Genomic DNA, 16,380 nt, shown 5'->3' with positions numbered 1-16,380 from the left:
TAAATAAATACACGATTTTTTCTTTCTTAGACAACCACACACACACACACACACTCAATTCCTAATGTAATGTAAAGATGTAAGATGTAATTATTAATAAAAAAAAGGGGGGATATATTCAGAAGTCTGTATTTTAATGTGTTTTAAAGACATTTTGCAAAAGGGGGGCCTCGGTCAAACGTCAATGCCATTTGGGGGTCCATGCCCTGGGACAGTTTGGGAACCCCTGGCCTAAGACACCATCACCAGTGGGGCAGTGGTGTCTCAATAGTTAAGGCTCTGGGTCAGAAGGTCAGGCATTCAAGCGCCAGCACTGCCAAGCTGCCACTGTTGGGCCCTTGAGCAAGGCCCTTAACCCTCTCTGCTCCAGAGGTGCTGTATCATGGCTGACCCTGCGCTCTGACCCCAACTTCCTGACATGCTGGGAAATGCATAGAAACGAATTTGACCATGCTGTAATGTATATCTGACAATAGGAGAACCTCCATTATTATTCATTCATTTTCCTTCTACTTTTCCTGGTGAGGGTCACGGTAACAACAAGCTGAAGAGGTCAGTCCACACTCGTCTGTCCACAGCTACAGATTCCAGTTCTCCCTAGTGGATCCCCAGACATTCTTCAAATTAACTGTGAGATACAGTCTCTCAAGGAGGACATGAGTCTTTTCCCCCAGGTCTCTCCGATGTGCCTGATACAGCTTTACCAGGAGCTGACCAGGGGGCATTCTTGTAAGGAGTCCACTCTCTACACCGAGGCTTTCCAGGATTGTCAAGCTCCTCAATCTACTACAGAGAGTAAGCCCAGCTTTACCAGCTGATTCAACTCTACACGCAGCCGACCAGAAGGCATCCTTTTAAGGTTCCCAAACCTCTTCAATTGGCTCCTTTCAATTCAATGGCTCAACACTGATGTCCCCCAGATTGTTGGATTCTTTGATTGCTGGATTCCAGGATTGTTGAGCTCCTCACTTCAGAGAGTAAGCCCAGCAACTCCACAAAGGAACCTCATTTCCACCACCTGTACTTGCGAACATTACTTTTTCGGTCTCAGGACAGGGACATAGATTGACTAGTAAACACAGAGTTTTTGTATACAATCTGAGGTCAGAGCCTATAAACGTGCTATGTGGCATCCTGCAAGGTTCAGTTTTAAGACCCATACACTTCTCCCTTTATATGCAACCCTTTGAAAATGTAATTCACTTCTATGCTGATGATACATAATTACATTCATCAGTTTGGCTAGGCTGAGCAAAACAGCTACTCTTTGATTTGGACATAAGTGAGATACTTTAAATGTTTGTTTTTATGAAACAGCCAAAATAAGAATCATGGTAAACCTACATGACTATGAGAAAGTAGTGCAAGCTTTCATAACCTCTACATTGGACTGGTTGGTTGTCCTTCTGTTTCCGTAAGTACCAGTAGAGTAGTTCAGAATGCTACAGCCCATGCCAGGAAAAAAAATCGTCAGAGAACACAGCAGCAGTTTAAATGTTTATAACATTTAAACATATAAAGCTCTGAGCAGTATAAGCAGCATAATCTTGAGCACTTTGCTCAGGTGAGGCCTGTTAGTCTCGAGGATCATTTGCAGCTCAGACGGTGAAATGTTTTTCTTACTGCATGTTGCTCCTAAACTCTGGAATAGTGTTTCAGAGTCAAGGATTAAAAAAAAACAAACAAGAGGCAATACAGATAAAAACGCTCAGGATGCACAGTTTAAATGGTAAAACCTGGCAACAAGCACGAGTGTGATGTGTCTTTTGTGATTGAGTGGACTCTTTGAGGTGACTGATGAAATGTTTTTGAACGAGTCAATTTGAGGTGACTGATGTGTCGTTTGTGAATGAATCGACTCTTTGAGGTGACTGATGTGTCGTATGTGAATGAGTCGACTCTTTGAGGTGACTGATGTGTCGTTTGTGAATGAGTCTAATCTTTGAGGTGACGTGTCGTGTCGTTTGTGAATGAATCGACTCTTTGAGGTGACTGAAGTGTGGTTTGTGAATGAGTCTAATCTTTGAGGTGACTGACGTGTCGTTTGAGAATGAGTCGACTCTTTGAGGTGACTGACGTGTCGTTTGAGAATGAGTCGACTCTTTGAGGTGACTGACGTGTCGTTTGTGAATGAGTCGACTCTTTGAGGTGACTGACGTGTCGTATGTGAATGACTCGACTCTGAGGTGACTGACGTGTCGTTTGTGAATGAGTCGACTCTTTGAGGTGACTGACGTGTCGTTTGTGAATGAGTCGACTCTTTAATATGATTGATGTTTAGTTTGCTGAACGAGACGCCTCTATGAGTCAGGTCCTTTTAGGTTATGCTAAGAGACAACACATTTATGTGCTGTAAGGATATCCTGTTAAATGGAAATGAATTTACTTAATGAAGCAAAGAAACAGCAGGCACAATAACATTAAAGCAGAGATGCTTACTATAGGCTATTTATCGATGCACACGCTAGTTGTGGTACTTTGCTGAATTTTCCAATGATTTAACCAGATTTTACAAAACACAATCATGTTATTTTACTAATTAGACAGAAGGGTAAGACTTTAGGAAATAAAATAAGCATTTTTAAAGCTTGAAATGAGTAGAAATGGAGAGATCCAAGTTTAATAATCTTATCTTTTTGGTTTATTGTAATCTTATAACAGGAGGAACTAGATAAAGTTGACCTTATTTAAGGTTTTCACTTGCTAAGGTCATTAAAATATCTTCCAGCTCTGAGAAAAATGGTAATGAGCTGTTTGAGAGTCGAGGTGAGACGTGACTCTTGTTTGTGAGTCAAATGATTTGACTCATTGAAAAGAATTGCCATCGCTTGTGGAGTGGTGTAAACACACAGCGGTTGATGAAAGGGAAATGAGTGTGTACAGGTGTGTGTAAATCAGCATGTTGGTGAATGGAAGTGTGCTAATGTCTGGACTGGATCGTGGATTAGTTCTTTATGTTTAAAGTGTTTAAAATGCCGGCTACAGATGTATGTTCCGCCTCTTAAAATGCTCGCCATCATCTCTGCAAACAAACAAACGCGGCCTAAAGAAGGAAATCGAAGGAAATGGAACACATGTCTCTGAATAATGCCCTCTTTTACCCAGTCACTGGATATTTCCTTCAATTTATTAACAGGATATTAAAAGGACTTAATGGTGCTCCACAGGATGTTCACAGTCTGAGCGATACTTTTTCAGAACTTTGTATGTGAGCTCCTTTTCCTTCATGATGCTGTTTGTTTAAGTGTATCTGCTAACAAACTATGGGTTCTTCCAGAAACGTGTATTTATGTTGAGATTCAGATTCAGCTAATTATGTGACTTCTGTTGGGATCATTTTCACACATCCCCCCAAACACACTAACATTACGGGCTTTTTTTCAGTAGATTCATGATATAATCCCAGTTAAATCCATTGCAGTTCCATATTTTTAGCTTCCTTCCAAGCTCACCAATCTTCTAAAACTGAAGCAGCATGGACCATGATGTAAGTGTGCATGGCTCCATGGGATCAAACGTGAAGGCTACCACACGTTCCAAGCTCTCATATGCTTGTTGCATCAGAAATATAACATCCAGCTATGTCTTTAACAAGATGCACACTAGGCCTGGCGAGTCCTGACTATTTCACAGAGCGGGGTCTGTGCTTCTATTTAAACTAAGCACTTAAAAAACCCCCGATATACCATTGATTGCACCCACAATGGATTCTGGGTACAACTGATCTACCATAAAGCCTGCTTTAAACAAGGCAGTGTCTGACATCTGACAGATTATAACAGATATAAGAGGAGGACTGGATCAGGGTGTGTCAAGCCCAGTAGTGGACAGAATCGCTGTACATGTAATTTGTCACTGTACTTTATTTTATTGTTTAAGTATCTGCACTTTATTAAAGTATTTCCTTTTTGAAGACTTCATACTTTAACTCTCCTACATTTCAAAGCAAAATATTCCACCGTCACTCCATTACTTTCAGCAGCATGTCAACAGAAGAAAACCTGATTGGCTAAAATATCTGAATGTGACAGACTTTCAAACCGAAGCAGACCAATCAATCATGGTGTTTCTGACAGGCCGAGTAGATATCTCTTTACAGCGGCACTCAATAACACACTTTCCCACTGAGATGTGCTATTAAAAAAAAGAAACAGTTCTCATCTATAAATGCGGAGATGAAATGCTTATACAGTGCCTCCCGAAATGATCCGCCATCTCCACCCCCAAACTGACTGCTCACAAAACGTGATGTGTATGAAATGTCTGAAATCGTGTGATATTTTGGTGAAAGATGAATGAATGAAGGCGGTCATGTTTTCAAAGTAACCCACTGGAAATTAAAAGCCAGTTACAGATGAACAGAACAGTGCAGAGCACCGAATTTGAGCTCAGTTGGTTCCTAAGAAAGCATTTTTTAAAAGTTTAACCTACACATTAGCACATAGCTGCACCGTCTTGTCATGTGTATGCCGATCAAGTTTCGTGTGAATGCATATCAGCAACGACGGGTTCAGTAAATTAGGCTCGGATTGTAAATGTATATAAATGCCAACATGTTTTTGATCATTATTGAGGGTCACACTCTGCGGAATATTTTGGCAACACGTCCGTGAAGATCAAAGATCAAAAATCCTGAGACTAGTTTGCAAAAGTAGGTTTTTGCATATTATGCAAATTAGCAACAATTCAATCATGGCAGAAATGAGGGGGCGGGGCCTGGATAAATCCCGATTAAACCAAGGAATAAGAGGAAACACATTGGCGTTTAGGACTTATAGTTCTGGAGATACAGACCAAAACATGAGCTAAACACTATAGCGCCACCATTAGGCTGATCACATCTCGCATGCCTGGGTTCGGGAACAGAGTACTACCCGCTGATCACATCGCAGACATTTTATCACACAAATCCCACACACACACACACAATATCGCACGAATCCCTACCAAACACAGGACATTTATTACACTCCTGTCAGAAATGACACATCCAGTCACGCTTACGCTTCTTCTGCTTCCTATTTTCTTATTCGTATCCTAACCTACTTTTACACACAATGTTTCATGCACTGCATTAAAGAGCAACTCAAATTAGGTGAATTCATAAATAATAAAATAGTGTGATTTTAACTGGTTTTAAAAACTCAATTCGATTTTGGACTTTAAACAAAAGTAACGTGTCATTGCGAGTGTATTTAAAAAAAAGTTTTTAAAAATGTACCAGGACTTGTACTAGGGGGTGGGGCTTATTTCATTCCTAATTCCTTCCAAGTGCATCTCTGTGCTTGTACATCGGACACATAGACGCTCCTGTGTCTCACACTCGCCAGTGATGAGCAGGAGATTTACATAAGTTTCAGTTGTGCTGATTTTCTTTGCCTTCAAGCTCATATGTTTATAAATGCAGTCATTTTGGCATTTATAAAAATGACCAATCACGTTCACAGCACGGCTGATTGAGATTTTGTGAAGGCCGAAAACCTCCATGAAAGGCAAAACCCACAGAGCTGAAAATGACAAAATGATGAGTAAATTGTAGTAAAATTGTAATAGAGCACCTCCTCAGCACAGCGTGTGCTAAATTTTCCCGTAATACACTTCAACTTCTGCAGCTCCCACAGACACACACTAACTCCTTCTTCTGTTGAATGGTGCCATTACTTTTGTCCTAATAGCGAGCATTATTTCTTTTTCAGATTGATGGATTTGTTTTGGATTGTTTTCATTAAGGTCATTTTATTAAATTCGGGTGTGCGTACAGTTAAAAATAAAAATGCAATTTACACTTCAATGTAATAATCAGTAATACAGTGTAAATATTGATATATCAATCGGAGGGTGGGTTTTGGGTGAGGTGGGCGGGTGTGGTCGGTTGGATGGGGGGTGGTAGGTGGTTAGGTGGGTAGGTAGTTAGGTGGGTAGGTTGGATGAACCTCCTGTCTAGCACGAAAGGCACACTCAATCCAAAATGTATTTACGTAGCAGCTGTCATTCATAGTATGAGCGATCATGTGTCAGCAGCACACACTGCTTTTTTTAAATGTGTGAGAAAAAATGAGTCACATGCAGATTTGATCAGAACCACAGACCATACAGTCCGCGTTGGATATCGTCATGGTCCGGGTCAGACCCTGTGTAGTTCCCTGTCTTTTCCCCTCCCCGTGTTTCCAGTGCATCCTCTCTCTGCTGTTCCTGCTTGTGTGTGTATTTGTGTGTGTAGTGTCAGATATAGTGTCCCACAATACATTTGAAATAAACTGAAATATATTCATGCAATCTGTTATTGTTTTTTTTTTTAAAACACTAACGATGTACATATAATATAGCACGATACAGCAACACAGAAACAATTGCTAATATGTTCAGAAGTTCTAGTGCACTATTTATTTACACTAAATAAATATTTACACAACATTTCTATTGAGCTACAAAGTTTCCTCAAAGGCAGTTGCTCGGCATTTTCGAGTGTTTATATTCCGAGTGCTTAATGGAAGCGTGGTGTAATGGTTTCACATTAAGGCATCACACCAACTCAGCTACTTCACCCAGGTTTGTCATTTCTTGAAAATATTCATTAAAAGTCCAGGCAAACAAAAGGCATCTACAGAGGCACGAAACACGAGATACACAGCGATCTGGTTAAGACCGGATTAAACACAAGCTGCAGAATGCACAAAAATGAACACAACCTTTACACACAAGTGGAAAAAAGATCACTAAAGAGCGGAAATAACCCCAAAGAGCCAAGAAACACGATGAGAAAGGGCTGCAGGTTACCACGGGGACGCGGACTGTCTGGCGGCATTTCCCATCAAACACACCCCAGTGCGTATTTGTGCCACAGCAGACTAATGACTTCTTTTTACTTTTGATAAAGTCCTGCTTTTGTAATTAATGCCTTTTAAACAAATAAATATAAGATTCAAGATCTTTATTGTCAGATGTACTTGGTATAATGAAATTATTATTTTGTCCATTCCTCTGAAGACAGCAGGGTAAAAGGGCATAACAAACAATATAATACAAGACAAGACAGAACACAATAGAATTATACGCAGTACACCGCAGTATGGGGTGCACGGTGGCTTAGTGGTTAGCACGTTCACCTCACATCCCCAGGTTCGGGGAGTCAATCCCTGTGTGTGTGGAGTTTGCATGTTCTCCCCGTGCTGCGGGGGTTTCCTCCGGGTACTCCGGTTTCCTCCCCCAGTCCAAACACATGTATGGTAGGCTGATTGGCGTGTCCAAAGTGTCCGTAGTGTATGAATGGGTGTGTGAGTGTGTATGTGATTGTGCCCTGCGATGGATTGTCACCCAAGCGGGTGTACCCCGCCTTGTGCCCCATGCTCCCTGGGATAGACTGTGAAGGAAGGATAAGCGGTATAGAAAATGGATGGATGGATGGACACCTGAGTATTTCACAATAATTTCAGAATATTTTGTAAGGTATTTTTCTAAATATATGATGTGAAAGTTTTAGAGCAGTGTGACTGCTTTGGAAGTATTCTTCTTGTAGAGCTCTAGTTACCTGGAGTATTTCTAAAACATAACACTTGTACTTTTACTCCACTACTTTTTCAGGAGGAAAAAACCCCCACATTTCAGCCCTATATTTTCATTTAGATCTTCAAAGTGCCTGCTGTTACAAATCTCAAAGGCCAGTACATTTGACTGTGTTTTTTCCCCAGTCGAGTTCCACACATTTTAATTTATTATTGATTCATACCAATAACGCCATCCTTACACACACGATTTAACTCGTCAGCTCAATAACACACTCTCACTGAGGTTAAAGTAGGTGTGTGTGAGAGCAGGAAAAGTCTCAGATGTGCACTGTGGGTCTATAGGAACAGGACTGAGAGTCACTGAGAACTGAAATGAAGCTCAATCTGTCCACCAGGGTTTGGGAATCAGAGACGACCTCAATCGTCTGCGCACCAAACTGACCTCGAACGCCATTTCCACCGAGATGCCTGAGGAGATAGCACTTCTGGAGCACCACAGTGTCATTACCAGAAACAGGACGTCCCTCCAAAATTCATAAAAGGACAAGATAAAACCTTAACAGGGAGGCTGCCGAGAGACCTACGGCAACATTAAAGGAGCTGTAGGAATATCTGACAAGTACTGATTACTCTGTGTATGTGACAATCTCTCGTATTCTTCACATGTCCGAGTTAAAAAAACAAAAACAGACATCCAAGCTCAACTAAATCACCCAGAAACATGTCTCAAAATGTGTTATAAAGTACACCTAACCCACGGTGAAGCATGGTGGTGGAAGCGTCATGCTTTAGGGCTGCTTTTCTTCAGCCAGAACTGGGGCTTTTATCAATGTGGAGGGAATGATTAATAGCTACAAATACCAGTTAAAGGAATTTCACCTATCAGCATGACAATGATCCAAAGCATGCATCCAAATCAACAAAGGAATGGCTTAAGCAAAAGAAGAGCAAGGTTTTTGAACGGCCTAGCCAGAGCCCAGACCTGAATCCAGCTGAACCTCTGTGGCGTGACCTGGAGCGGGCGGAGTACTCATTTTAATTTCACACTGAGATTGGGGAAGAAGTTCTAACATGATTTATCTTGGTTTAGGTTTTAAGGTTTTAAGTAGCCACTTCCGAGCATTAAACCCATCATATTCTGCAGACATTGAAGTCTAGGGATTTTCCAAAGGAAAAAAAAGTAATAAAAACGAATAAAAATATGGTCAACGGCTATATCCACACCAACCTAGCAACATCAGAAATACTTGGCATAATAGTGTGATTTTGGACGTCCCCAGAGCGTTGCAGATTATGCATACGTGTGTGTGTGTGTGTGTGGACTGATTAAAAACTCAACTAAAATCATAAAAGTGTTGATGGATTTTTATTTATTTATTTAAATAACTTGTTTGTGTGCCAGCATTGTACCTCCGCGTGTTCCACTTGGAAGCAGCCAAATTGTAAATTTCCCCAGAGCTACAAGATTTAGCCATTAAAGTGTAATAAGAAAAAAAGGACGTCCAATTCCCATCATGCCGAGTTGCAGATTGAAGGCAGAAGAGTTTCTAAGGGTCAGACACCTGGGAGTGTAATCCCCCCTGCGAGTGCTCGTCATTGATTAGAGCCTGGAGAAATACACAGCAGATTCGACACTCACACGGCAACAATCAGCAAAGCTATCAGAGAACGAGAGAAAGACTTATTGTCCTTTATCAGGAGTAAAGGGAAAGCTGTCCTAAAATCAATCAGATTACAGCACACCATGCTCGTCCACGCTTCTCTACGCTGACCTCTGTTCTTCAAGCAGATAGTCTATCTGTGTGTACATGAAGAATTTGCCTGCTAGCCTTTAGCATGTACTTTGAATAGTGACTCTCTTAACCGGCCACACACTCGGGAACATTTCTACATCATCGCTCAGGCTGTATGAATGCGTACTAGGGAAGTAACCGAATACAAACACGTTACTCTGAAAAAATAAATAAATAATAATGAAAACTTGCCAGAAAGATTTCACAGAACAGCTGCTTGAGTCCAAAACTATCCAGGCCGTAGCCTCCAGCTGATGAGAGCTCCATCCGGAGGTAGGGCATCAGGACGGATCAGGATCACTGGCATCTCCATAAATATCACGTGTGGCTCGACAGAACATCTTAGTTTGTATAGAACTCAACCCGAAAGAAACTCACTCCCTCTGTGGTGATTTTATAAGATGTGAGAGTTTTATCACTGTGTGAAGATGTAAATCAAACAAACAAACAAACAACAAACGATTACAGATGTCTCGCTGATAAACGAACGCGATCCGAAGAGGGATTACGCGTGGCGGTTCAAATATGGATACGATTCCAGATATTATTGTGGATGGTACCACTTTAAAAGCCCTGAAGATGCTTTGAACTGCAACTGATACGAACAGTTCCGCTACTATAGCTTTAAGACTTCGACCGCCACAAACCATTTTGAACTCAAGTCTCCATCGACATAACGGACTTTCTCCACACTTTTTACCACGTAGTACACAGTTCTAGAAGGATATCGCTTTATAATCGCGCTATCCGGCGTCACCCAGGTGAGGACGGGTTTCCTTTCGAGTCCGGTTCCTCTCCAGGTTTCTTCCTCAGATCGTCTTTGGAAGTTTTTCCTCGCGACCGCTCGCGACTCTGGCTCGCTCATCAGGGATAACTTTATAAAGGTAAAATGTATATAAAACACGAAAGTCATGAACATGGAGCTCAAACAAATTCAATCCTTACCCTCAATTCAAATCTCCCAAAATATGTTTAAGAGACGATTGAGATGCTCAGACACTACGTTAATATAAAATCCGACGCATTGACTGCGTTCACATATTTTCATATAAACGACTCGCTCATGAGCCGTGCCATTTATAATTAAACATTCGCGATGTCATTCCGATGTTGCTCAATATGCCTTGACGGCTGACGCAGTATGCAGACGTCTTAAATGTCTAGCGTCCGTCAGTTTTTCTTTTACCATAAACGATCATTTAAAATCATCGTATCTTTTCTCTGGAGTGACTCTGCCTTCAGAACGTCCATATATAAATATAAAACCTTCACAGCTTTTCATTAGCGCCTATTAAAGGGCAACTTAACGCTCGCCTTCTGTACTTCCCAGCTGTCTTTCCCAGTGTCCCTACGACTGTAACCAGCGAAGCGGCGAGCGCGTTCGGCAGACGCCGTCCCGTGTCGAAAGCACAGATTCACACGACCCATCTGAAGTGTTTTTGAATCGTACAATATTAAATCTCGTCAGACTTCACTATGCAAATGCACTCTTTTATCCCTCTGGTTTAGCAGGAGAAGCAGGTGGGTGTGCGTCGGGGGGACGGGACGGGACGGGGGCGTTTTTTCAATTTGCACATTCACCCGATCCGGATTTCTTTGTCGAGGGTGAAAACCTAACTCCCCTATGTGCTTTTTCAGAGAAATTTAACAGTCTCGGAAACATTCCGAGTGAATGATACAAGATACAAGATGCGCAAAACCAAAAATATACAGCAGACGAGTGAGTGAAAAAAAGTTTCAAAGTTCATACAAAATGGAGGCGAAGATAATGAAGGTTATTTTGGGGCTATTTTTTTTTTTTTTTTTCCTGCTGATTCGTGCTCGTGTTGTTGAATGATACATCCGCGTTTCACTTCTAACCATGTGGAATTATTATTCGATTCACCCGTTTTGTTGGATAATTGTAACATACACTAAATGGCCAAAGTCAGGAGTTCACAAACAAACCTTTGTTCTTATCGTGTAGACAGAAAAAAAAAAAAAACCCAAAAATAAAATAATACAGAAAGGCAACCTCGTGCACTAAAGTGTGTCGATCTATTTTGGTTATTTCTTCCAATCGAACATGGGAAATTAGACTGTACTGTATTGTGAATGGAGTGGAAGTGAATCAGATGGTGGGTTGTTTTTTTTTTTTTTTTTTTGCAGTGGATCTACAGTCCATAACCCTCTGAAGGTCTGAGATCAATGTGACATTTATAAACAGGGCATTTCTTCTCTCTCACGTTCCCTGGTGCTTCTCTTCCGTTCCTAAAGCATCCAAGCGACTTTAGGTGGAACCTCACGTGAAGAGAGAAGAGCAGAGGAACCCATAGCTCTCTCTCTCACACACACACACACACTCCTTGTTAGCCATGTAATCACTTTTGGGCAACTTCCTGATGCTCTCGATCTCACGTTGCTGCTCTGCGTCATGATTTCCGTCCAGAAGGAGTGAAAGTAAAGCACTATATTTTCTTATAATCCTCTAACAAAGCTCTCGTCTAAGTAAGAAAGCGGAGTGCGGGTGTATATGGGGTTTTACAGTATATCCACCATCCACTTGGCGGGACGGGGGATTTTACATTCGCATCATTTTCTTCATATTCCAGGACGTCGTGTGGAGCAATTTTTTATCAATAAGAACGTGTGCATGTAATCATTTCTATCACCTCCATGTTAAGTAAAACAGACGAACAGCAGTGTTTAGTGTAAAACCCTGTATGTATATATATATATATATATCCCTTCAGGATTTCACGACTGTGCGATCTCGAAATCAAGCACGCCCCATAAAATGCGGAGGAGATTGCAATGTCTCAAAATTACAGCAGATTTAGGCCGAGACGCGTCATGTGACGTCATCACAGAGTATTCAGCCAACATGGTATAGCCAACATGAGTACAGCTAAAAGGTCTCGTTTACCGACAAACATCACTGCGAAAGAGCGCGCAGAACAATTTCATGCGTTTTTGAAAAAATATAAGCATTTTTGAGCGCAACAATCACAAAAAACCACTCCTGTATGAAACCCTGTACGGACTGATACATACACACACACACACTCCAGTTTCTACCACAATGGGCTTGAACGTGTCAGTGCAGAGTTATTAATTATATCCTTATCATTAAAATTATTGTCAAAACGTTGGCACTTGTAGTCCTATTTCATTTTGACAATGAAAGCAAACTTTTCAGACGTTTTGTAGCCTTTTTTTTTTTTTTAGCAGAATAACGACCGTTTAATTTCACATTAATAAACATTAACGATCCCAAAACATCCTCTAATTACCGTGAAAGAAAGCGAGGACCCATCATTCAAGTTAGAAAATCGAGGCGAGGTGAGACGAGAGCTCCAAATAAAAGAATGTTAATGTGAGATGGGGGGGCGGGGGAGGGGGGGGGCATAGCTATCAGATCAGTTCAAAACACCTACTCATGCGTCAATCGTTCCAGATTCATTAGTCAGTTGGCTCATCTGCATCTTTATTGGGGGGTTAAGAAAAGGAAGAGAAAAAAAAAAAAAAAGTCTCTTTTGGTGAGTTTTTGAGTGAAAACTCTCGCGCGCGTTCTCCGATGTTGAAATGCGAGACTCCTACACGAAATGCATAAAAGGTTGTCGGGTCTGGGAATGTGGTTCAGTTCGAATACTGTCTCCTAGCGACAGGCATTAGGTCGCTGCACTTGTACAGTGAAGAGTCTTTCACGTCTCAGAAGTTAGAAAAGACGGCTGAAATTTAAATAAGAGGGGGAAAAGATACGATTACAATCTGTCATTTCGTCCGAGGTGCAATCCAGCGTCAATGATGATTTTATTTTTAATAAAAGTATTCCCTGCGCGCACGCACACACACACACACAAACACACACATTCAAAAAGAAAGTAAAACAGTAGAGTGATGGAACAACATGGATTCAGGTATGCAGTTTGATCCTTTTATTCTCCCAGACAGATCATAAAAAGCAAAAAAACAGAAAAAGAAGAAAAACAAAAGAGCAGAAACATTATCAGCGCTGTATACACACACACACACGATGAACAGTTGTGCAATAGGAGTCTGGGTCCAGCCTGATGAGTGCAAAAATGTATTAACTTTTTTTTTTTTTTGGCGTGTATGAGGTGCCAAAACTTTCGCTTCACTACCCAATTCAAACAAAGCGCAAAATCAATCTGAAGTTTTAGAGCAATTAAACGATTACTGTGTTTACAATGAAACAGCTTCCAGCTTCACACTAACGAAAATCTGACTCCGACGCCCACGCGAACTGCTGCTATTGAAATTGTGACAATCTTTTTTTATTTATTCATTTTTATGATTTTTTTTTTTTTTTTTAAAGCTGTGTTTCATTCCCCTGAGGCACTCATTTGGTTTTCTGCTGTTGGGCACATTATGACACACATCTCCTACACTTCTGCTGGTTCTCATACCTGTTACACTGTCCTCATTAAGAAAGGAGAGAGAGAGAGAGAGAGAGAGAGAGAGAAAGACAGAGTGGTTCCCATCTCTCCATACTGTTCCTCTGAGTCAGGTGTGTATCTGTATGGTGCTCTATGGTCTCTGCTCTTCTTGACAAACCCTCGCTAAAGGTCACGCCACAAACATGGTTGCTTCTCCTACGTTCCTCAGAACTAGCCTCCAGTCCTCAACTTGTTCTGGAAAAGAAAAAGAGAAATTAAGAAATTGTTAAACTGGCCAATGGGACAAAAAGAAGTTGTTTGCATGTTAAGGGAGAAGCCCCAAACACTCTGCCCTCTTTGACCGTCAATGCAAATTTCATCCAGGATACGACATGAGACAGGAAGTTCCTGATGAGAGAGGGAAAAGAGGAGAAAAACACGGAAAGTCTCTAAAGCGATGGATTTCACCCGCTTCTCTTTCTCATATATAAATGAAACGCTGGTAGAAATTTGTCAAACAGTAGGGATTCCTAAGTCCGGTTCTCATTACACACCGATTGGATATCAAAGCTCTGGATGTTGGCCCGACGCTGACCTGACACTTCGTTAACGAGCCAAAACCTTCGCAAGCTTCTGCAGGGTGAGGTGAGACTGTAGGAGGCTTTACGACAAATGATGTCCAAGGTTCACGTCTAATATCTGCCCTGTTTTAGTCATCACATGCAATCAGACTGGAAAATATTCATTAGCATCGTCAATACGCAAAAGTATAAAGCCAACCGATCCCTTTGCCTAAAAGTGTTACTTGTTTAAAAGAAATTTTTAAAAAAAAAAGGCATTTGTGGGGGAAATTTTCAGGCGGCGCAACATAAAAGCATCCAAGAGTGCAAAATTGGCCGTAAGAGCGATGGTATAATCTCTGCCCCCTGTCAATCACAGCAAAGCTAGCCAATCATGGACAACTGTGAGCTCACGTAGGTTGAAGGTACATGAGGGTAGATAGCGCTTTCCTCCGAGCGTGTTACACGTGACACAGGTGTGACACAGCAAGGGCAGGAGTTCGAAAAGATGCGGTTGGCTGGCATCATGTCTCGGAGATAGCTTTCACCCGCCTGCATAGGTAACCGGTTTACTTTGACATATAAAGTCACTGTTAAATTTGTCATTATGATGATACTTGACGAGACTTCATACGCGGCACGATATTTGTTTGGCTGACGTTTTCTATTCGATATTAAACCCCGTCAGTCATGTGTTGTCTGTATAATAGCACGCCGAACGGCTAGAACGTCATTACACAGTTGTTCAGACGGGTCTCGAGATGATGTGAGCCAAACTTGGTCGAGATCGGATACAAATTAAAAGCTGAGTAGCAAACATGGCACTTAGATGGAAGCATTTACAGCATACCTGCCAAGGGTGCCTGACTTTTACATTATGGACATACGGTTCAAAAGTTATGACCATGAACATACTTCCAAGTAAGGCCCAAATCTGACCCAGTGGTGGGGCGTGGGTCAAGTGTTGGCAGCACTTGGGCCAAATTTGGTCAGAATGTTCCTTAGACCCTCCCCAATCGATGTGCCAAATTTCACGACTTTTTACCAGACGGTTCGATGGGCTGCCATAAACACCATAAGCCAGAAGAAAGGAAGAAAAAGAAGGAGGAGGAGGAGCCTATGCACCTTTGGTGCTTGGCCCCCTAATGACAACAAGTTGAAACTATTTCTACTACTACTAATAATAATAACACTAAAGAATAGAACATCTAACATGGGGGGAATGGTAAATAGTTTCACATCCAATATTTGTTACTGAAATCGTGATGATACCTGCGATTCTGTGACTTAATAATCATACTGATATTTTGCTCAAAATCTACATATTTTGATAAAGGACATTTCACAAGAGGGAAGAAAATCTGACTCAAACAGGTGTTAATGCGAGATCCTAAACTCCTCCAGTACAGAAAAAAAACAAACCCAACGAAGGTCAGTCTTATGACCAAAAAAAATAAAAAAATGGGGCTGGTGTTGACGATAAAGTTTTATCGAGTGCAGCCCTCAGAGGCTCCTCTCAGCGTGCTATCAGCAGCAGGGCCTCTGAAACGTCCGTATTACAGAGAGCTGGAGAGGATTGAGACGGTCGGAGCTAAATGTTATCAGTTCATTATTGATAAGCTGGAGAGTAATTACTCTCACAAAGCCACAGTGACGACGGCACGCTGGCTTTAACCCTGCCTGAGAAGCATGTGTATCGGGTTCACGTGATCAAATGGAGGTACAGGAGATTAGCACCAACAAGTTTAGGTATTTAGTCGCCGTTCACGCAGCTTTATTAAACGTGACGCGAACAGATAACTCGGCCGAGTTCCAGTAAGTCCATACAGAATTAAGGGTGGCCAATATAACGATAATGGAAAAATGATTTATCGTATTTCGTTTTGCAAATAATGGACCGGATTCGGAGTTTAAACGAGGTGATATGATGTGATGATTGTTCTTAAGAACTGCGGCAAGGTCAAATCTTTGAGACTCCTGGACGAGAAAAGCCGAAACATCGGTTATCCTTTAAGATATCTTTTGTACACTTTTCTGGCGACGAGCTTTAGGATCTCGAAAGTGGCTCTGCTGTGGATCTGTAAGATAACTCAGCATTAAGACTAGGCGATACGGTGACGCTTTTACACATTTTCCTTTCATT

General features: G+C 41.5%; 1 protein-coding gene across 2 annotated transcripts in view; it reads right to left on the bottom strand.

Moving 5' to 3' along the window:
• Positions 1-13,200: 13,200 nt before the first annotated feature.
• Positions 13,201-16,380, bottom strand: part of chchd3a (coiled-coil-helix-coiled-coil-helix domain containing 3a) — an 86,420-nt gene continuing 83,240 nt past the window's right edge. The window contains exon 9 of one of the 2 annotated variants that reach the window (XM_017493650.3): positions 13,201-13,932. In XM_017493650.3, the coding sequence (XP_017349139.1) occupies positions 13,909-13,932 (24 nt within the window). In that variant the 3' untranslated portion in view covers positions 13,201-13,908. 2 annotated transcript variants of the gene reach the window in all.

This window comes from Ictalurus punctatus, chromosome 19, assembly GCF_001660625.3.
Source record: "Ictalurus punctatus breed USDA103 chromosome 19, Coco_2.0, whole genome shotgun sequence".
Taxonomy (NCBI): Eukaryota; Metazoa; Chordata; class Actinopteri; order Siluriformes; family Ictaluridae; genus Ictalurus; species Ictalurus punctatus.
Note: the sequence above shows the minus strand (reverse complement) of the source record. Positions and strands in the feature narration are given on the sequence as shown.